At 40.2% G+C, this 23,330-nt stretch overlaps 1 protein-coding gene across 1 annotated transcript in view; it reads left to right on the top strand.

The window, feature by feature from the left end:
• The first annotated feature begins 10,778 nt into the window (after positions 1-10,778).
• Positions 10,779-23,330, top strand: part of LOC101802992 (L-threonine ammonia-lyase) — a 30,670-nt gene continuing 18,118 nt past the window's right edge. The window contains exons 1-5 of the mRNA XM_013096032.5: positions 10,779-11,135; positions 14,211-14,237; positions 17,618-17,960; positions 21,214-21,330; positions 22,198-22,439. Of these exons, the coding sequence (XP_012951486.4) occupies positions 11,002-11,135; positions 14,211-14,237; positions 17,618-17,960; positions 21,214-21,330; positions 22,198-22,439 (863 nt within the window). The 5' untranslated portion in view covers positions 10,779-11,001. The remainder of the gene's footprint in view (positions 11,136-14,210; positions 14,238-17,617; positions 17,961-21,213; positions 21,331-22,197; positions 22,440-23,330) is intronic.

The raw sequence follows: 23,330 nt of genomic DNA, 5'->3' as shown, positions 1-23,330 counted from the left end.
TGGAGGATGTATGTGCCACAAAAAAAGATCTTATTGTTCATGGGCATGAAATCCTGCAGCATGGATTGGCAGAGGAATATAGCTGCATGTAAAATTTGCCAAAATTGGAGTACACTGTACTGCAGCTCCTCGGGACTTTAAGTGAAACAGAGAGAAAATTAAGCAGAGATTACTTCTAGGAACAAAAATACAGTAGAAAGCCCATCCTTGTAGAGAAGGAAAAAGTGCCTTACACTGGGAGAAAAGAATGAAAGAGAATTTTCTCTGTCCTGGATTTAATGCTGAGGGATGATGAAATCAGTACAAGGTTACTGTGTACGTGCTCCTGCAAGATTCATTTCCACTAGGGTCTGTGGAGATTCCCTGGGCTTTCATCACACATTTACTAGCTGCTAGCTGCTCACAACCAGAAGAAGTTCTTGCTACTTGGAGGCTGTTGAATACCTTAAGTAAAATGGGGCTTAGTTCACAATTCTAGAAAAGGTGAATTATTTCTACCTTCTTAATTTACTCAGTTCCTGGCTGCTGAGTTGAAGCAATAATTGAATACACATGGAAGTAGAATTTGTTGCTGGGAAAGGATAATTTCCAAATACAGGTTTGCAGCTTGCTGACTGCTTTCAGGGGAAGCAGAAGCTTGCTTTACAAGAAGTGCATCTTTTTGATGAACAAATCAAAGGTACCTTGTTGTGTTGAAATCAGATCACCCAGCCCAGATAGTGCTATTTGAAGTTTTCAATAGTAGTGACTCTTAGCACCACATCCCCAGCAGTCTCCACTGAGCCTCCATACCCCTGCTGTTCATGGGGGCAGCCTTGGTTGTTGCTGCAGGTCTTGTGGGTTGCAGCCTTTAAAGTGTGAATATCTTCAGGTCCTGTTCCAGTGCAATCCCCTCTCCCATCTGCTATGTATCAACTTGAATTAGTGGTTATTACATTGATTTGTAAGGAACATAGTAAGTGCAAAATTTTCCTGTTGTTGTCCTAAAGGACAACAGAATCTTTGATTCTGTTAAAAGAATCACGTGGTTGATGTTACAAGGTACTGTCAAGATCAGCTTTGTCTCTGACTGTACCGGCCTTGGAGAAGTTCAACAAACATATGCACCATGGAACAGACAACTCTGATCCAGCCTTCTTCAAAACAATACATTTTGTACTACGCCTAAAGCCAACAGTGAGTCAGCTACTGGAATCAATTCTCTTGTGTCATCCTGGTGCCAACACACTAAGCTGGATTCTGCTCGCCAGCATTAGGTAAGCATCTGATGGCTTCAGGCTGTTTCGCATCTGTGGCTTCAGCTTCCTGAGCAATCATCTGCACGAAAACTGAATCACAAAACTGAAGGAAAAGGTGGGTCACATAGAACATTAGAGATGTTTTACAGATTGTTTTGTATTTTTAACCAGTGGTTAGATACCTTCATTTGATAGATTTCATACATTTTATGAAGCCTGGCCATTCCTCAGAAATCTCTATGAAACCTTAACAAAGCTGGTTTAGCAATATTCTCTGCTAAATTAGTGAATCAGGAATGGACTCTTGACTCCTGAGCTTGTATTGCACACAAGAGACTCTGATAATACATACTGTATTTTTTATTACAGAAGGCTGCATCCCTTTGCTGTTGCAACTTTGCATCCACCCATCTGAGTCACTCAAAAAACATGAACTAGATCTGTGAGTCTATTTCAGATAGTACTCTAGAAAATAATACTCATGGGGGAAATACTTGATTATTTTCAAGTTAGAATTACTCAGTTAGTGTCTTTAGCAGGTCAATATTGCACACCACGCCAATTAAAAGAAATAATGACTTGAAACTGGACTGACATTTTCATTCTGTGAAGGAGTAATTAATATTTGAGAAGCTATTCATCTGTTGAGGAGCACCTTGCTGAGCATAAGTCATGACAAATAGTCATGACTGTTTGCAAAGTAGAGGTCTGTGTTACTTAACATCTGCGTACCTTACTCCATTAGGTAGTTCATCAGCTGTGTATATGAAACCTTTGAATACAGGTAATATTTACCATGTGAGATACTTGTGAGGTGGAGTTATTTAATGAAACAAAGAAACAGCTGGGAATAAATTCCTATTTGGATTACTAGTCAGCCTTTTTCCCTTAATTGCCACAGGGTCATGGATAGATGCAAAAGAAAAAATGGCTTGCCAGAGACAAAAGCCAAGTTAATCTCCTCACTGTTCTTTTCCTGAATACTTGCAGTACACGTATTATTTTACAACTGATGGAGTAAAACATCTCAGGTTAAGATTCCTTTTAAAATAAGTGTGTTGTAGGAAATCGAATACTGTAGCAGGGTGTTCGTAGTTCTTTGTTATTACATATCCCTTACATCTCAGCTGCAAGTTTTCTTCCAAGCATGTTTCCGCTGCGTGCTTTAGGTGGAGACTGAATAAGAATGTTGGATGATGGTTGATTTTTTTTTTAATTTTTTTTTAATCTTACTGTCTGTGTAGTTTATCATGTAGGGGATTCTGCTCAGCAAGATTCCTAAACAGTACAGTTAGCTATTACTGTATGGTACTGGCTTTTTACCTCTTTAATTCCGGCTGCAAAACTGCATTAAAATACAAATACTTACATGATGGTACTACTATTCAGTAGGAGAATCTGTGGTAGTTGTCATGGAGAAAATTTGTCACTGTGAATGGGAAGGGCCCATGAAACAATTTTTGTTAAAAGTTCAGCCAAGGCATGAAAAACCTTGTGAGACTATGAACAAATTAATAGATTAGCATGCACCACAAGCTCTAGAGTCAGAACATTAACTCAGATTGTTAGAAAACAGCTGTGAGCTCTGGATTCTTTTCCTCCACCCTTTCTTTTGAATTTTTTTCTAATGAGATCCTTAAAGGGTGATCGGTTCCATATGGTCTTGGGGAGAGGTTGATAGTGGTTACACCTGTTACTAGTTTGCTGTATCTGCATGGATATTCTAGTTAGTGCTAAGGACAAAACAAATAAGAACAAGAATTATAACCTGAAACTAAGTTCTCACCGGAAATTAGGTTAGTGCAGATGTGGTTTCTAATGCCAGATTTCAGGACACCCTGTGTTCCTTTAAAAGATCAGTTGGATCTGGGTATATTAAAATATGTGTAACAGTAATCTGTCCAGATGTAGTAAAATGTATGATTTTGTTTAAAGTTATCTGCCTGAGTTAAACAAACTGTTCTTCAACTCAGACCCACCACTGGAACTTATTGTAAGACTAACAAAAATATTATTTCCCAATTCAGATATTCATCTATGCCATTTTGTATTTTTCTTTAAGTACTTTCTGTTTTTCCTTCTTAGATACTACTTCTCAACATCTACAATAATGACTATTTTAGTCATCTTTTAAATAACACTGAGAAAAGAGGAAATAGAAGATCAGATGATAGCATACATGGAAGGAGAATGAAGGGCTAATTGTATGTATTCAGGGAACCAGAAGCATCACAAGTGAGAACTGAGGAGCCATGTGAATCATCAGGACTCTAAATAATTCCAAGGTAATCTGTTCTCTATAAACTGTATCATTAGCAAAGTGAATTACAAGAAGCTGATAGGACAAGATCCTGTGGTTTGAATTTAGAAGAAATTATACCAGTCTAGTGTGCATATAGTGTCCTGTTGATGTGGGTGAATAGGTGTTATACCAAGACCAGGAGATAACCACAGGGAGGGTCTCAATGGAGGTAGCGGAAAGAGGCTAGGCAGGCAGAGATACTGGTGAGGCTGTCAGGTGAGGCCAGGCAGAAGGGCAGGAGAAGGCGTGTGGTGAGGAGGCTGGCTGATGCAGGTGAACCTCACCTGACAGCCAGGGAGCTGGTGAGGTGAGGCATCCTGTGTTAGCAGAACCCTGCTGCCTCACGGGTGAACAGAGAGGTTATCTATTTCTGTCTGCCCAGCTGCCTAGTTCTCCGAGGAGGCGCTCTGCTCTGCTCCATCTCTCCACCCCCATCTTGTACTCAGGCATTTGATTTGTTTTGATCTCCCTCCAATTGTGCTCAACGAAGATGAGATCTGGGCTGGGTGATCTGATTTCAGGCACAGTGTGAGCTGCAACCTAAAGCTTAGTGTTTTAATTAGACACAGCAGGAGGAGAAGGAAGAGGATTTAGATCAACGAGTGTCTAAGCTAAGGTAACAGACTCCAAACTGTTACGTACTTGACCTTGAGATTACTTATGCTAACTAGGAAGCAAAGGAGTTCAGCCTGTCTCAGAAACGTCACTCCAGTGAAGCATTTATTACTTCCAGCAGAAACAATTGCATGTTCTTCACTGCAGTTAGATGTCTAAGCAGACACATGTCAAAAACCTTTGCAGACTTTTTGAGCCTTTGGAAGCATCATATGGTAGTTGCCTACAGACTGTGGCAATCTAGAATCAGTTTGAGTAATTCTGTAAAACAAAGCTTCACTTTGTTTCAGGTCATGTCCACTTGTCATTGAAATGCTTGGTTATTTTTGTTACTGAACATAAAACTAATGACTACTACAGTAAAACTTTGAAATTATATGGTGCTGCTGCCATGTTGTACTGCCTTCTGAAATAGTGGAATATGTTCCACTACTTATCATGCCTGTGCTCTGCACAGACAAGCTGGTATCTTGCTTCAGGTGTTCACTCTATTGGCTTTCAGCTGGTGCATTTCTCTTCTAATGTGAACACAAGTGTGCGACCAAGTCTTCTTGGGTGTAGAGCCCAGGATCAGTGATAATGTAACTGTGATTTTGTTACCCAAAGATATCTAGATAGTCTTCACTAATTAATATTTTGCAAAATGTCTTTGAATAGATTATTGAACACTTACATGCATTTGCAGTACTGATTTGTTGTCTCTGCACATATTAAAAAAGTATTGAAATATTTGAAATTGTGATAAGAAAGATATCACAGAGCTAAATATTCCAGATGGCAATGCAAAATGTTTTGCTGGTTCTTACCAGTCATTTAGTCCTGATGGAAAAGTGTGTGCTGTTGGTTTTGTTTGTTTGATTGTGGTGGTTTTTTTTGTTTGTTTGTTTGTTTTAATACCAAAGCACAAGCTTTGTGCTGGAGTTCCCAGTTTTTGCTCAGCCATTGTAATGTATTGGTTCAGCATCTTATATTCCTAAGAGGTCTAATTCTAAATAATATTTTGGAAGATAAATTTTGAACCTCAAATAAAAGGTTTTGCTCTTAGTCTTGACAAATATCTCATCCTTTCTTCAAAATATTTACTTGATAAGCAGACAGTCTGTACCACATCCTAACTTTACACAAAGCACAGCCTGACTGCCCATTAGACTTGTGCCAGCAAACATGTTCCTTGAGCTGATGCCTGTCTTTCTCTCGGCCACTATAAAATATATTTTGAGGCAGATAGACCTATTACCACTGATTTCAGTCTGCCTGATCAGTCTTTTCTCAGTTGCTTAAAGATAACAAAGAGTAACATGAAATTTCAATACCATAGGTCAGTTGCTGTTTGACAAATATAACCTCTGAGGGGTGAAAATCTGGCCTGCTTTATTACTATTGATTTATGCAGAGACTGAGATAGAAGTTAAACTAGCATGGTAAAGAAAAAAAAAAAAGTGAAGGTTTTGGTTTCTGTTCCTTTTAATTATTATTATTGGCAGTTCTCTTTGTATTGTCTATATTTATCTGCACTGCATTTTGTAGTGTTTTACCACCACATTGCTGTTGCACCAATGCATTGCATAATCTTAAATTACCATTTTAGTTTTCTGTGTTGCTACTCTGAACAGCTTTTATTTTTTTTGGCCTAACTGTAGACTGTCTCCACCCACTTTCCCTCTGTAACTGATCAAATTCTGCAAAGAATTCTCCACTTTGGATAGACTATCATTTCCCACCCATGCTGTTCTCACTGAGGTTAGAAATGTTATTTATTTTATTTAGTGTGGGGAAAAAACTTGGCTAACCCTTCAAAACGATCTTTCAAGTCCTGTAATTCAATGAAGTCTTTATTTACAATGGTAATAGCTATTTCTCCTTGCGCTCTCCAAACTGAGTTCTCTCTGGTTTCAAGAGAATGAAGCACTGTTTTCCATTTTCAAGGTCTCCAAATAGTCTTTACCTCAAATCAAATCTTCTACCATCAATGCAAAAGGCACAGAAAAGTCAATGGCAATCTATCCTAGGACAGGTGCTTTGTAGTTCACATGTTAATTCTTTGATTAGTCTTATGGGCCATACTTGTCAATCTGAGCAGTTAGTGGATCAACACTTAGGTAAATTGCTCATTTCCCATGTGTTTTGGTCTGCTGGTAGTGATTAACTTGATCCTATTCAAGATGAACAAATATATTGCAAATAACCTATTTTATTCTGTTAGCTAAGAGTGAGGTTATATGTGAAAGGTTTACAGGGTATATTAAAAGGTTATATACTGTAGAAGACTTCTGTTAATTAGGGGCAAAACCAGAGAGAAACAAGGACATCCTGGAAATTTCAAGTGCAACAGACAACAACCACTTGCAGGTGATTGATTGGGGGCACTCAGTCTGAAAAAGCCATCATCAGAAAAATAGATTAGGGAAATCACGAGCGGGATGTAACACCTTTCTAACCAACTAGCTTAAATTTCTGAAGTGGTCTACATGATCTATGTGCTTTTTGGTGTAGGTGAAGGAGCCAACGCTGCAGGCAATGGGTTGGATTCCCTCCCCACACCTAACTAGATGCTCTTGGTGGCGGTGGGAAGAAGGCTGTGTGGAACCCTGCTGCCCTGACTTTCTCTGTCTGCATCCACCCTTGCAGTTATAAAGCTCCCCTAACAGTCATGGGGCTCTCCTTGGAGAAGAAAAATAAGTGTGAAAAGGCAATGAAATCAGGAAGGAGCTATGAACTCCATTGTAGAACACTTGTAATTGCTGTTAAACTATGGATTACATTGGTTCAAGTATATTAAACCTGGCATCAAAGAGCGTAAAAGATGTACTTGAGTTTATCTCTTGCTAAATATGCCCTTAGTTACATGCTTATGAACTTTAAAGAAATGTTGTCTTTCCACTGATATTTGTAACAGTCTTGATAACAGGAGCATGAAGTTAGTAAACCCTCCATTCTGGCCAGCCTTCTTCTCTTCTGCCCTTACCATAAAATTAGACAGATTTTTTTGCTAGACAAACATTAAAGAGGAAAAAAAGGTACTTTAATCTGTTTATATATACAAGGCTAAATTTCAACCCTCCAGTTTGCAGAGAGCTGTGAATTAGAATCTTAAAAAAATTAGTAGAAATGAGACACAAGATTTAGTTATTTCTGTTACAACATGTTAACACATCAGGTTTGGCTTTTGTTTGTTTTCTCTATGCAATCCATAATTAATATTTACCTTTCACTATTTGCTGGTGCTTTAGGTGTTTTTAAGATAAATTCCTGTGTAATAAGACCTAAAAAAATACTAAGATGTAGAAAACTTCGGCGCTTCTCCCTGTGGAAAGCTTCATGAGAATTTATTTGTACAGAAGGATTTGAAGAAGCAAGGAAATGCTTCAGTTCTGTTGTGCATGGTGTTGGGTGATGCAATGGAAAAAAAAAAAAAAAAAACTTCTAAGCTCTGGTGCTATTACTCTCACCCAGAAAGTAGTCTTGTTACAGCTGTGGGTAATTTGTGTGATCAAATATTGGGATCCTTTAAGAAAGACCAAGGGAACTTAAAGCTTCAGAGATTTTTTTATTTTTTTTTTTAATTTTAGGATCTGCCATCACAATTAAAAGTTTAATTAAAAGAAAGTTTTGTTTGCTATAAATGAATGAAATAGTTCATTTTTATGTAACTTCAGTTTCCCATAAATATGAAAAAAAATGGCAAGTTTAAACAGTAAATCTTATTTAGATGGCCTTTACTGTCAATTCAAAGGCATACCGAGCCAGCACAAGTGTTGACGTGAGACTGTGCCCCTGGAAACTGTCATTTACAGGGGTTATTGCCTTCAGCGGAGCAGCAGCAGATACGGCAACTCCTGCTAATAATTGCGTTAGTAAAGACAAATTAAATAAATAGGGATTTCCTGGAGGAGGGTATGGGGAAGAAGGAAGAGACCAGATTAACTTTCTTGATATAAAGGCTTCTGAGTTATTGAGAGGGTTTAAATGACAAAGAGAGGTGTTGTAATGAGAGAAATCACACAAACTCGGGAAGCAGTGCCTGTTAAAGGTGGCAAGACCCAGTTGCTCCAGAAAGAGAAAGCAGGACTGGTGTATGCAGCCATCACCTCTGTGGACAAAGACAGGGAAGGTAAATACGTAAAGTGGCAGACAAAGCTTAAGAAGCTTGTAAGGACAATGAAGTTTGACAGGCAAGAATGAAAGGAAGATGCATCTAATAATAGTGTGTGTTTAACTGTTTATCTCTCATTAAGGAAATAAGCAGCTCAGAAAATGGTCGTAGTTAACTTAGAGCAATTACAGTGATGCAGTACCTTCCAGGACACTGCACAGTCAGCACTTCCAGCACATGCTTAGCTCAGGATTTTGAAAGGATGTTTGACGTGGGTCTAAATCTACAGCAGAAATTTCCACGTATCCTCTTCTCCTAATGAGCTGATTGTTTTACAGTATTTTAGAAGGGCATGATTCAGTGCTTCATGTGCTTCTGTCCTGAAAAAGGTTGGTGCATTTTTTTTTCTCAACTGCTTGGCCAAATGGGCCCAAAAATACTTTTACCATTGTTGCTTGGTCTACAAATGCCAATTGCAGATCAGGGCCTCATTTTCTGTGGAGCTGTATTCACATGAAGTTTTGAGCAGTAGTCAGTGTAATAGGTTTGTTTGTCATTTCTGTCTCTGTCTCTCTAAATGTGACAAATTTCTCTTTCTGATGTGATTACTACATCTGCTAAAAAGGGTAAAATAAGCTTTCAAGCAGGTTGTGAGGTAGGTTTGGTTCATACGCATTTTGTGTTCATCATTCTTCAGCAAAAAATACTTGAACAGTGCTTGGAACAGCAACTCTCTTGTGTTTTCCATTCCCTGGAGAAGCTCTGACCACCAGTATATAAAGTTGCACTTCGGTTTTGTTTCTTGTGCAAGTTGTTTTGTGTTCCTCGCTGCTTGATGGGCTCAGTCTACCTGTGCAAAATGAGGACGGGAAGCTTGCTTCATTCCTTAATGGTACCTAACGTGTTTGTGGTATGTGGCTGAGGACTTGGAAATGCGGATATGGACTTAGCTTAACTAGAAGGTGAGGAAGGTGATATGTGTCCACCTCCAAGTGTATTACTGGAAATGAGGGGAAAAAGGCAGAAGGAAAGGTGGTGCCTCCTTGCAGCTGTAAATGTTAGGGAGGAGCATGCTGTGAAACTCCCAGATGTTAATGTTTCTCTATTGCATGTAGACAGATTTTTAGGTGACTCCCTACTCAGTGTCATCAAAGTCTGTGTTTCATCTGCACAGTTTGCTGCAAGGAGAGCTTAGGAATCCAACACATTAGTCTGGGCTCCTAGGCATCCGAAAGCTAAGCGTTACAATTTTTACTGTTTTACGTCCCCTTGCCTGTCCACCATTGCACTTCAGATGTGTTATGAGCAAAGTAATAACTCCACCCACCTTCTCTCTTTGCTTCACCAGTGAAGCTGTACTGAAATTAACTCTCACTTAGAGCTGCAAGTGCTGGCAGCATCTCACTGCCTTTTTGTCTCAGCTTCTGGCAGTAGCATGCTCCTGGGTTGCAGCCATGCTTAGTACATGCAGCACCCACGGTCTGCACATCCACTGTCTGGAATGACGAAGGGTTTTGGGGTGGGAGAGACAGGAAAAAGTGGTGAATCTAGAGTTTCATCTGCATTGATGTCCATGGAGTAAGGACCTGCCTGCCACACCTATGTAGGGAAGTCTCCAACAACCTGGCTCCACTTCCTACAGTTCCCAGAAGACTATTTAGTCATTTATTCTGACTCTTGTGTGTGAAACAGTTTATTATTAGTCAGGGTACTCTGCGGAGAGGGTTAGGTCACAGCTTGGGTTAGATCACCCTGTGCCTGTTCTCCGTGTTGGAGGTTAAACCTACGTACACTGTTGGTAGAAACCAGAGCAGGCACGGAGGGACCGCTGACACCTGGGGAGGGACAGCTGGCCAGTCCCTGAGCAGCTGAGAGCCTGCGCTCCGTCAGGGCTGCGTTCCAGAAGAGGAGAACCACAGAAGGACCCCAATCCCATCCCACCACACAGCCATCGTGTGGCTGGAAATCTTTCATGGCCCCTCGGGGCAATGAAGAGAGAGCTTTGATGCTGTCTTTCTTTAACTGTTACTGCAGTTGTTTCCCTACATGATCTTTTCTGTCCATCTGTATGATCTGCAAATCTCTCTCCTCTGCTACAACTTTGCCAAGAGAAGGCCCAAATGGAGGAACCAGTCTTTTGGTTACGAAATCATGAAGGCCTGTGTCCCTAGGTGCTGCCCTAACAGATCCTTGCACCTGGCTGAAACACCACAGAAAGAAGTTGGCCCTTCCTTGCTACTTCGGTCTCCCCAGTGAATGCTGTTAGATCATGGGCCCTGCAATGAGCCCCGATCATGCTCCACAGCTAAGCAGTAAGTAAGTAAAGCTTCATGTGTCCTGCTAACAGAACGTCACCCAAGCATAATCCAGGCCCTGACTCAAATTGACAAGGGCAGGTTGGCCTCTGAAATAATCTCTTTAAATAGCAGCAGCCGTCTCTCAAAGTCGTTCCCCTCCCCCAGGAGTGTTGGAGAGCTGCTTACAGCAAGTCGCCTGCTCTTCCCATCCTGGCAGTGCAGGGCTGGCACTTCTCACAGGCAAGTGTGTCCACTGCCCGCAGCCTCACAGCTTTCCTTTGCACCAGGAATTACAATGAATTTTGCGGCACAGTTTATCTACTCCAGGGTGTTAAAAAACAGAACTCCCAGGGACCGCTCCAGGGAAGATGAAGAATACGATCCTTTCTGGCAAAGGTTGGAGAATATTGCTGTCTGACTTAGAACTAGAGCGCTCCTTCCTCCCCTTTAGGGGCCATGGTCAACCCTCGGGGTCCACCCAGGGCCAGGCCTATGGACATGACATCCCCCGGACCCCTCCTGCCTCCTTATGGTGTCGTAGTTGGAGTTTTGCTTCACCTCGTTGTTTATTTATTCGCTATGCTGTATAGGTAATGCTTTCTTTTTATTTTTCCTTACTTTATTATTTAAAAAAAAAAAAAAAAGGAAATTGTTCATAATTTTCCAATGTCTCTCAAGGTTCTGTGACTATGAGTTGATTCTGGAGTCATCCACTGGAAGCAGTGGAGCTGTGAGTACTTTAAGCCAATGTTCAGCTTTTTTACTTCATGAGTGCTGTCTTAGAATAAGCCTAGGCAGGCCAATGGACTGCTGAACATCTACCATGGGACAGCCAGTATTGCGTTCTGCTATTGCAGGTGTTCTGCAGTTATCTTTGTTCTAGTGCGTAGAGTCTGCTTGATTTACTGTGCTCAGGCATGGATGGTGCAGAGACAATTTAGGAGACATCTAGAGCCCCTGCATTGCACTGACCAGAGTGTGTGTGCACCTGTGACATAACTGTGTTGGCACAACCTCACTCGAAGCCTTTTCAGTATCTGTTTTGGTCCCCAATTTTGTTTTCTGACCACTCTTAACAAGATCAGAAGCTGGTATTGCCTGATGTTGGATAAACAGTGTGCAATTACCATCTCCTGCTTCGTGTACATCTGTAGTTGCATATATTTGTAGTATTTAAAACAGTTTATTTCAAGCAGGCTCAGTGTCTGCTGAATAAACATGAACTCCCATGGAACGGGCAGCTTGAGGGAGAAAAAGAAGATCAAGGGGGAGGAAAAGTTCTCAGTTAGGCACTGAAAAAATGTCTTGCCTAAGGTCACACATAGCTGCAGTGAACTGAGAAACTTGGGTCAGTCCTTTAATCACAGGACTGGCCTTTCCTCTCATTTGGGTTATGTTACACACTCTTTATTATAGGTGAATTATGGGATGTGTCGATCACAAGAGAACCTCTAAATTCAGAGAAGATTTAGTTTAAAGAGGAAAATGGTTTAACTTCTGTAAGAGTTTTGTTTTAACTGCCAAGCTGTGTGCAGTGCTTTATACTGACTGTTTGACATTCACAATGTGAATCTTTAAGAAGCACTTAGAGGAATTTGTCAGTTTGAGGGACACTTGGAAGGTGTTGAAGCAGAGGTAACCAAGAAGGGTGACCTTTTGAGTTCCCCTTGCTTTCAGATTGTTTTCTCCTGTTATCTCTTTAGCAGCTGACACCTCGTTGCTATTGCTAGTAGCAAGCAATGACATTTCAGTAGCACGTACAGAAGACTAGCGATGGGTTATAACCAGAGATGAAGGCAGATACAGTGTTGGGCTCAGGCTGTGGTCAATGTGAATTACTGAAGCTAAAGATACATTTTTTTTCAGAAGTGATAATGCAGCTTGGTTGTTTCCTGCATGAGCCTGGGCTTTCTGCACTCACTGCTGGTGTAGCAACACACAGTTTTGTGGGACCGTGCTGCACAGGCTGAGTAGAGTTATAGGTGCCTGCTGTGGGCTCGGTCCCAAGGCTTGGTTATTTTGTACCTGTTTGTGGTGGATGGTCACAGGTGCTTACATCCTCTAGCACTAGTGTCATACAGGCTGCTAACTAAGCCATGATCTCTTCATCTTTAAGACACTCTAATAAGTAGCCTTGCTATGAACTTCCTGTGGGAGTCTTAGCCAAATCACTATCTGTCTGTGCCCCAGATTCTATCGATTCGTTCTTATCAAAGGTAAGCTAATATTTACTGACTTGTATTTTTGTTTAAGGAAGGATATTATTGATTCCTGTGTGATTTAGGAACCTTTGCATGGGATTGGGTATCTAAAGCAAGCCTTCATTTTTCCATAATTTCTGTTTCATAAAGATCAACTTGCACAAGCTGCTGAGATACTTGTAAGAATCACTGCTATTGCAGCGTTTGGGTGTGTTTGGGGAAAAACAAAATGAAAGCAGCCAGCGAGGATTTCACAAACACAGGAGAGCTCTCAGGGATTTACATTGCCAAAATGAGCTGGGATGGAACAGGAAGGTTCAGGAGCTATCAGGAAAAAGAATTGCAATAAATCAGGAGGGTTCCAGAAGGGTGTGGAATGCTCCAGCATCTGGAAGGAGCAGAGGAGAAAGAGGTTGGGGACATGGAATAAGAAGGATTAATGGAGCTGAGAAGGTCCTGGATAAAAGAGAGATGTTGATGAGGGAAAGGGCTCTCTCTGTCCTCTCCTGGGATTACTTTTTTCTCACTCCTTTGAGAGGAGGTGCCGTCACAGCTGCATCTCTCTGTCAGAAGCCAAGCGGACTGCCTGGTGCCTGCAGCTGGCTACTCCCCAACCAGTCCATGACCCATCTCTGCTCAACATTCCGTGAACGAGGCAGAAGTGACTTCAAAGGGGGGGGGTCTGTTTTTCCTGTAAGAAGTACTCGGAACTTGCAGGCATAAGATCTGAGTCCATTTATTCACAAAGCAGATGACAAGTACGTCTAAAGCTGTATCTCACCAGTGCCTATTGCTCAGTGAGCTACAAGTTGGTGTTCAGAGAGCTTGAAGGTGATGGCAGCATTTCGGTATGTGCTTAGGAAAGGCCTCCCCCCACCCCCGCCCGCCCCCAAAAAAGAAAAAAAAAAAGAAACAAAAAATGTGACTTTGATTTTTTGCTCCTTCAGTTCTGGAAGCTGAAGAGATCCACTTTATCAGTTTAATCTATTAAATCTGTTTCCACAAGGAACCTGAGGAAGCCATTCTGCATGAGCTTCATCTGACTGGGACATGCAAGCGTCCCATTATTGCAGGATAACTGCATAGGCATTTATTTCTCCCTGTAAAAAAGACAACAGTTGTGGTGTGTAGGTATAGCATGTGCTATCACTGTTTGATTTTTCCTAGAGTTATTTTTGTTGGTTTTAATAAATGATTGTTCTATTAATATTGCTGTTTTTCCAAATTTGTTTTCCCAATGATATTTGACTTGAAAAATATCAGTATATTCAAGTAAACAGTCTAGAAACAGAACTGTTTATTCTGAATTGTTTTTGTCATCCTAATAGTGCATTTCAGCACACACTGTCTTTGAGACTTCAAAATATTTAAAGTTATCTTTTGTTAAATATGATACTTCTTCCAGTTCTTTAATTATTCATGGAATGTCTGTATACAGATCTTCTCTCTTTTTTTTTTTTTCAGTTATGCTGAGCAGCTGTTCTTGAAAAAGTAGGTTTATAAACTATTTTTTCCATGTTTGCTTTTACTAATCACTTCAAAGGTAAAATGGCATGATTTATAACATGTAACAAAACTTGCCAGCTAGATATTTGTTTTGTGCTGAAAATATCAGACTTCCTCATGAAAACTTTCCTAAACGAATTCCAAAAAAGGAATGAGCAATTCATTTGAAAGTGACAACATTTTATAACACTAAGTTTGTATTTATATTGGCTTAACCTTTTTGTCTTGTAGGCATGATCACTAGAAAAGATGCCGTATTTTGTTACTGTGCATGTAAACTCACATTGTTTCGTTTGTTTGTTTTGTGAGCATTTGCATGCCCCACTGCCTGCATTGACCGTTCCTGTAAAAGAAATTCATATTAGGTTAATCTGTGCACTGAGGTATCTGCGAAACATATGAAGAGGAGAGAAACACGTCTAACTCAGCAGGGTTATTACTGGCCTGTTTGTGATGGATTATCAAACCTAAAACCACTATTTACCTTGTGAGTTTGAAAGCTTGTGTATTCACCCAGGTGGGTTCAATAGGGAAAAATGTCATTCACTGGTGTAACTGAAAAGTATATGCATAGACGGAGAATAAAAATTCATCTGAAGAAAATAGCATATACAAAAGCATGATGGTATTCCTTTGGAAATGAGGCTGCTGACCTTTCAGATGCAAATGGATGATAGTTTCCATATTAAATGCTGAGATGTTAATGTTTCAAATCTGTTTGAAACCTGTATCATGCTTGAAAAGACTATACGCTTTTTATGTTTGACTTATTATTTTTTTTTGTTATGGCTATAAGGTGTTGTCTCCATTAGGGACCTTCACAAATATTCACTGCTCATGAGAGTAATGATGCAAAAAACCTCCCTTGTTCTGTGAAAAAATAAAAATAAAAAAAAAATCCTAGATTAGGGCCCAGAATCAGCATCCAAATCTGGTCTTTGTATTTGCTGGTAAAGTATTGTATGGCACTAGATTAGTGGGGTGTTGCCCTGTAATTTCTACTTTCTGTACTTTACTGGTTTGTTGGTGGAGTTTTTGTAGTCATATTTGCCTGGATTTGTTTTTATTTATTTATTTTTACAGTTTTTGATTACAAAAGAAACCGGGAAAAAATGGGAGTTTATCTCTTGTCTCAAATACAAGTCATTAAAAAAATCACCTAGAAAAATCACAAGTTTTTGATCCACATATATTTTTATATATATATATATCACTCTCTATATACAACTGGTATAAGAAATACCATTATTTGCCAATGCTTGCTAAACATTTTACATGATTAGAGATAAGTTATATATGCTCTTCTCTTCTGAAAGGCCGTGGGCTAGTGTGATTTAGAAAACAATTCATTTGTTTGCGGGGGGACGTGTGTGTGTGTGAACTCCTACCAGAGCTGTGGCCTCTTAGGTCATGATAGCTGTTGTTTATGTAATGGCCCCGTTTGGTTCCCAGAGCCATGGGCTGTGCCATAACAAGTTCACAGGGAGACAGTTTGATCTGATTCCCGTATTTGCATTAAGATCACTAATACGCGTGAGAACTGACAGTGGAAGTTTAACATCCTTAGGAAACGTTCCAATCCTCTAACCTCAAAGGAGCAGAAATGCAGAAAATTGTAGAATAGATCCACTCAATAAACTATCACTACACTCCCTGCCAGAGTCCCTCCCCAGCTTTCCTGTAGGCTCCCTTTAGGCACTGGAAGGCCACTGTAAGGTCTTTGTGGCCCTCCTATGGACTCGTTCTAATACATCCCTGACCTTTTTGTGCTGTGGGCCCAGAGCTGAAACCAGGCTCCAGGTGGGGTCTTCCGAGAGCAGAGCAGAAGGTAAAAGTCCCCTCCCTCACCCTGCTGCCCACGCTGCCTTTCGTGCAGCCAGGGTGCGGGTGGCTTTCTGGGCTGCAAGCGCACATTTGAGCTCAGGAATTTTGGAGAGAGAAGAAATTGCCACTAAAACTGTTTTTTTTTGTTGTTTGTTTGTTTTTTTTAAGTATAGTACTTGATTTAAACAATAAAACCTCTTATGCTGCCTACATTGTTATGTGAGATCCTCAGTGGGACAACTGGGAGTATAATAGGAAGCAGAGCTGCTGGCATAGATTATGGGACCACAAAGAAAATGGATGCCACTGTCAAAAGGGAAGCAATTGCTTAAAAAACAGCTGTTTCTAAATGTTTTTAAAATTAATTTTGAAAATGATTACCATGCACATTGCAGAAATCACTGCTCTAAAATTAGGATAGTATTTGTTTCAACCAGCCCTGCTGATGAAAAACTGCATAGCTTAAATCCAAATTATTTTGAAAAACTGGTAAATAGTTTTTTCCAGGGATGATGCTGAAATCTCAGATAATAATTTAACATGCTTATTTTTAGAAAACTGTTTCTTCTAAATATGTTAATACTGAGCACTTTGTGTAGAGAGACTGTACCATCTGTGTAGTTGTAGCCATGGACCAGACTAGGTATCAGCTATTTTCCAAATCTCTGGTCTTCTGCTTAATGCTTTGTTTCCTCCTTGTAACTCGCCAAATTCTTAGAATTTCTGGAAGTTTTGATTTTATTTGTTAGCAGGGCTGCAAAATCCTGTCTTATCCTCTGTGAACTCCTGAGTACTGTAGACCATAGAGTAAGACAGCCTAAGGTAGGACTAGTGCAAGGCTTTGTAGCAAAAGGTTCTGTCTCTAAGGTTCCTTGGGGAAAGAGGTTTGTGTGGCGTCACAGTGTTTTATTATCTGGAGGTGCTTTTATCTATGAAGTGTTAGGTCACAGATCAGGAGTCCTAGTCTTTTCACTCATAGTAAGATACAGTTGCTGTGTCTTATCAGAGTGATTTCCTTCCCATCACAAGGCAGTTGACAAGAGTATGTGCGACAAGTAGGCACGAGAAGAGAAGCAGACCTTTTGTTTGCAATGCAATCACGTTATTGCTATTAAGTGTTAGGGAATGGTCTGTAGCAGTGACTTCATGGAAAACCTAGAACTGCATACAGCAAACACGTTTTCACATTTCAGAATTCCTGCAACACTGAAGTAGGACCAACACCAGCTGAGACCAAGCACTTAAGCAGGTCTGCCTTCCCAGACAGCAAGAATTGTATCTTCCCTATTTATTTGGTTACGGCAGTCTTTGAGTTTGTCTGCATTGCAGGTTACCTGTGACATTTGTAAAAGCTGGCTGGTTACAGTATCTTTCCATCTACCTGCAAGATAGGTAATAAGACATTAATAATTTAGTCTGCTCATCTGAGGCTTGTGAAGAGCAACTTAGATGTGTAACTTATTTAAGAGCAACTTAAATGCTAAATGTGAAGCCTTTAATCATCCAAGCTTTCCTAACAAAATTATTTTATTTGTTTTCAGGGATGACAATAAAATCAACAAACGAGATGCCCCGGCAATTTGTGATCTTCACCGTTGTAAGGATGGGCCAGTAAGAAATGGCCACATTGGGCAGAGGCCACCCTCTATCAACCCTGAAAGACTGAAAGATTTTGTTGAAGAGGATTACCTCAATGGGGATGTGAAGACCTGGGAAATGAAGATAGTCAGCCGTAACGAGGAGTTACTTGGGGATGCCCTTTCCCTCATTCCTCAGTCAAGCACCAGGACCAGCCAGTCAAGCCACAACAAGCTGATTCGATTTGAAGACATAAGTGCAGCGGCTTTCAAAATCCAGAGCGGTGTTCAGAAAACACCCTGCATGGTAGGGAATTCTTATGGCTTTGAATACTCTCTCATAAAAATTGGTCAGAAATGAAAGAAGAGTATGCATTATCTGCAGCAGATAGATCTGTGTAAAATGACTCACATTGGTATTAGTTGTTGTGAACTGTCAATAATCATTTTCTTCCTACCTGTTTACATTAACCTAAATCCTCAAAGATTGCAGTGACCTGTAAACAAAGGATAAACCACATTAGGCATAGACTTAATGCACTGTGGTATTAAAAAACACTTGCTACAAAGAATCTGAGCTGGAGACCATTGACTACCGCTGTTGCAAAAGCAGTCAGATGAGAGGGTCTTGTTTGGAAGTAGCCCACATATGTGGGAAGTTTGAAAGATCAGATTTTCCTTCTTAGCCTGGGAAACCTGGCAAGGATGAATCTGTTCTGTAACAAGGTGGTTTTGCCACATGCCTCTTCAACAAAGCAATGATATTGAGATACATGCACACCCTTAGTGGTCAGTCTAGGTATAAAAATGATGGAGATAGTCTCATTGCATATGTAAAAACATTTGTTAAAGCATATAGAAGTGCAGTGACTTAGCTATTTAATTCATGGTATATTTCTGCTGTTGGGAACTCTTCAGGAAGGTGATTGTAGGCCCTCTGTGGCTAATCTCCTCTTTTCCCTGTAGTGGGTAAGAGAAAGTCTTTGGCAAACGGTGGTTCAGAGGAGCAGCCCCAGATCTCTCTCTGGAGGAAGGTCTCCTTGTCACTGACCCCCACGGGCACACTGCCAGCCTCACTGGCTGCTGATTGTCTTTCTGGCCTGCACAGGGAAAGGACCTTGGAGCAAATTGGTTGAGTCTGCAATGCACAGCAGTTCTGCTGGTTCCCAGATGGTGCCTGCTGATCTAGAGATGCCATAATTACTTGCAGTGTTGCTTTTTTTGGCTCAGAGTTCCCTGAATAAGGATAGCTTTGGCCACATGGGTTATTGTGGGATCATTCACACTCTCAGCTCAGATGGATCTGACCAGCAGCTCACAGTACAGTCTGTATCTCAGCCCCATTCCCTAAGCTCCCAAAGTGTGGTTTCTGCTCTGAAAGTGAACCAACACATCCTAGTGTGGGAAAAGGTGAGCCACAGATTCCATGTTCTGCTCCTGCAGGCACATGTGTAACAGGAAACTTTTCATAAACTGGTAGTGTTCCTGCTCACAACTAGTTAAGCTCTATTTGGCCATTTCACAGTATTTATTCTCAGGCAGCTTTGCCCCTTAACTTAAATAGCTCTTTTCTCTTGGGCATTGCTGGCAGATTTATGCAGCACAGTTGTATCCCCTCTCTGCATTTGCTGTGCCAAGCTAAACAGGCCAACTTTCTTCAGTCTCTTTTTATGAACTGTGTTTAGGATGATCAGAATAGTGTAAAGTCTACACCTTTTTTTTTTTTTTTTTAGTGTTAAAATAGCCTATGGCTGTTGCTAGTCCAAGTAATCTTCATGGAAAAGTCATTAGTATCTGTTTCACGCACTGATTCAAAAGGAAGGTATTGAAAGCACACAGTAGTGTCAAAAACACAGATAACCTTTATATGAAATCCTCATCAGTGGGAGGTAAGAACCACCCTCAGGGACTTTTTTTTTTTATTATTTTTTTTTAATCAAAAGAAAGTATAACTAAAAACTGTTCAGTTAATTAATAAGCAAAAACTTTGCAGAGAGATTCCCAATCTGCAGGTAAGACCATGGATGAAGCATCCTTCTGGATCTTTATGCGGCAGTTTGCCTGAAGCTGAGGCATGACATGATGTATGATGGTCATAGAGGTTGTGGAGGTAGTAGGTAAAGGGAAGCAAGGACTGAGCATTAAATTGGGCACTCAATTTGGTCGCTGGTATAGGAACTTAAAACGTTGTTTGTTCTGTGTTAGTTTTATGGATGTAGAATGGATGCTGCTCTGTGTTGTACCTTAGACACAGCATCTGTAGTCCCTAGATAAGACCAAAGTGACAAAAAGGAAAAGTTACAGGATGGTTCAATGACTCTTACGAGGTCATACATCAGGTCAGTACTGCTGGAAATAGCACTGACACCTCCTTTGTTAGAAGTAATTGTTGTATTTAGGCCACAAAAATAAGCCCCAGTTAAAGGAAGAAGAAAAAGATAACATTAAAAAACAAAACAAACAAACAAAAAACCATAAATGTTGAATATCAAAATTTAAAAAAAAAAAAAAGATACATGTGAAGTACACCACTTCTGTGACTAATTAATGCATATCTTAAAATGTAGGAGACTTAGCAATTTTACAAAATCACAGGATTCATCTTTTTAAATCTTGTTTCTTAACATTCACTCTAGAATCCAAGATGCTCTACAAAAACTGATATGATAAAACTAGTGAGGTATATGAAGACCCAGTAAGGCAGCATTTCCTGTCCAGCACTCTTCTGTTTTGTTTAGGCATTCTCCGTAGTTCAGGCTGTTTAGGATAGAAACAGTTTTTCTCTTAGTTTCCTAAGCACTTTCCATTCTTTCAGTTCTGCAGCCAGATTTCCAAAGAGAGCAGCAAGCATTGACCTGTGTGATGCCACGAGTTAGCCTTGATGATCCTTGTGGGTCCCTCCCAACTCAGGATATTCTACGATCCTATGATGAGTGGTGTAGCTCCTAATGCAGGAGAAGCAAAATAGAGAATCTGGCCCCACCTATGGGTGAGGAAGTAAATAAATGTTTCCAAAGGCACTAAAAAGCCTGAAAACACTCATCTGAAGTATTTAATTTAATTGCATACCTTAAAGCAAGTATCCATTTCAGATATGTTTAGTTTATAGAAATTTTTAACTCTTTGAAAGTCCCGCAATCTGACACATATTGCTAGTACATATCAGATTGCAAATATTGCACATATCCGATACATTACGTAACATGCATGACACTTTTTTGATAGAAATATTGAATATGTTGTCAAGCTCTCTTTTAGTCCGTCTCTCGTGAAAGTACTTATCTTTGTACCTGTATTTGATCAAGATCAAAACCAATGTTATTTTCAGAAGTCCCATGCTGTACATATTTCACCGTTTCAAGTTTTAAAATTACTTCCATAAACCACAGGAATCTGGTAGGTAACAGCACGCTGTCATGTATTTCCAAAGAAACTGAATATGTAACTTTCCTTTTTGGAGGTCACACATAGCAGTCATGCCTCCTTCAACAGGGAGCTGATGGAGTCTGCAAGGTTTTTCTTAGTTTTCGGTTTATCACCATAATGTTTCTATATTCCAGTACTCCAGGCTATCCAAGCAGTATGGAGTGGATATCTACCTAAAGAAAGAGTTCCTCCAGTACACAGGATCTGTGAAGGAGCGAGGTGTGCTTTATCTTCTGACATCATTGCCTCAGGTATAACAAAGTGCCAGTATGTGAAAGTAAAAAGAATCAGTTTGGCTTGACAGAAATAGAGCAGAATTGTTTTGAACTACAGTGTCCATAGAACCAGAGTGTTTCTTGCCTTTTGAACTGTTGCCCTGAATAACATAGATCTGCAAATATCTGAATGTAAAATATTTTTCTTCTTTGTGCATGGCTAATCCACTGGTGAAATGCTTAAAATATTTGGGGGGGGGGGGGGAGAAAAAAAAAACTTTTAAATGTAAACTTCACTGTTTAAAAGTGACACTTAGATGGAAGTGCTTGTATGTGTATATGTTCTGACATGCTGAAACCACCAAACTTGAAGTGATGATGAAATCGAGTTACAATGGGTGATGAGAACTATCAAGATCACCGATTGATTTTTGTCATGAATTTCAGTACCATTGCATGAATTTATCTTTTGTTGTAGGAGGCTAATGAATCTCTGTAGCAATAATAGTTGGCATGACACAGCAGCCCCAAAACAGTGGTTATTTCTGCATTTTGCAATAATATAAATAAATCATTTTGTTAAAGGGAAACCTGATACGAAGTAATTTCCCACTGGCAAGGAAGAGGGAATGGGTACCGGCTCTGAGGGGACGGATGTTGACTCTTCTGGGATCAGCTGAATCTTTGCAGCTAATTCCAGTGGAAAAATAATTGAATTCGGGGAATACAGGGATTGTAGCTCTGTACGTATGTATACTGTATCATAATACCGTAACCTGATCAAACAGTAAAGGAAAAGAAGGTTTCCTAATAGAAAGAAATCAGACCATTAGATTGATTAAGGATGATATGGGACAAGTTTGTGACACTGCATAATGTGCAATAAACAATCCTGTTTTTTAGGATCAGCAAAGAAAGGGGGTGATAGTGGCTTCAGACGGTAACTTTTCCATGGCTGTTGCTTACCACGCCTCAGAGCTTCGTATCCCAGTGTTTGTCATTATGTCAACCAGCACTTCCCCAGCCAGAGTGAAGATGTGCCGTGAGTATGGTGCCATGGTTATATCCTATGGCACTACAGCTAAGGATTCCCAGATGCATGCAAGACGGCTGGCACAGGAGAATGGTTACCTCTACCTCGAGGAGTAAGTAAAAAGTCAAGATTGTTTAAAAAGATTATCATTGTTCAGAAACTTGCCCAGCACTGCAAAAACAGTTACTGGCATTAATTGTCTCAAACTTAAAATTTGATCACACATCATCAAAAGATTCCTCTTACCTGGGGGATGGACGGTTATAGTTACAAATCAGGTACAAATAGTGAACCTTTCCATAGCAGTTTGGGATGGAATCCAAAATGAAATACCCTTTTCCAGGTAAACGTCCTGATTAGGAACTTCGGGGCCTGGTATGACGGTGGATATACGTTAAATCTTTATGAAACCTGTCAGCGTGCATTTAGGCTTGCATTCTTTTTTGGTCTCTCTGTGAGGAGAAAGGTAGGTGAAAATTAACCTTTACTGAAAAAGATTTGATGGTGTAGGGCAGAGCAAGAGGTTAGTGCTGCAAAGGTATTCGCGTATCTCGTGTAACTGACAAAACTGTGTTTCTGGCATGAAAGAAGCTGATTAGAAGGCTAGTACACACATAAGGAGCTATGAATGATTATAAATTTAAGTATTCAAGCTATCTGAGGTCATGAAACAAACCAGCTCTAGTAAAAGCATATTTAGAACAAGATAAGGTAGGGAAATTTAGAACTGATCTAATTTCCCCTTTTCCTTTTTCTCTCTACAGTCTATTCTGTGGTTCCTTTCCCTTTATGTTTTTTTTAAGTAAGATCACCAAGGGGGCAGAGGGTTGACTCATTAACATGACATAGCTGGCAGTCCCTCTGATGATGCACTGAGTTGGAATCTTACACTCCTGCTGTACCTGCCCATTGCTGCCTCTGTACCAACACACCACTGGGCATTTGTATGGCGCCTACTGCAGTGAGTGCCTATTCCCCTTAGACACTGCTGCAGTAAACACAG

This window comes from Anas platyrhynchos, chromosome 6 (genome assembly GCF_047663525.1).
Source record: "Anas platyrhynchos isolate ZD024472 breed Pekin duck chromosome 6, IASCAAS_PekinDuck_T2T, whole genome shotgun sequence".
Classification (NCBI taxonomy): domain Eukaryota; kingdom Metazoa; phylum Chordata; class Aves; order Anseriformes; family Anatidae; genus Anas; species Anas platyrhynchos.
This window is presented reverse-complemented; position numbering and strand designations above follow the sequence as displayed.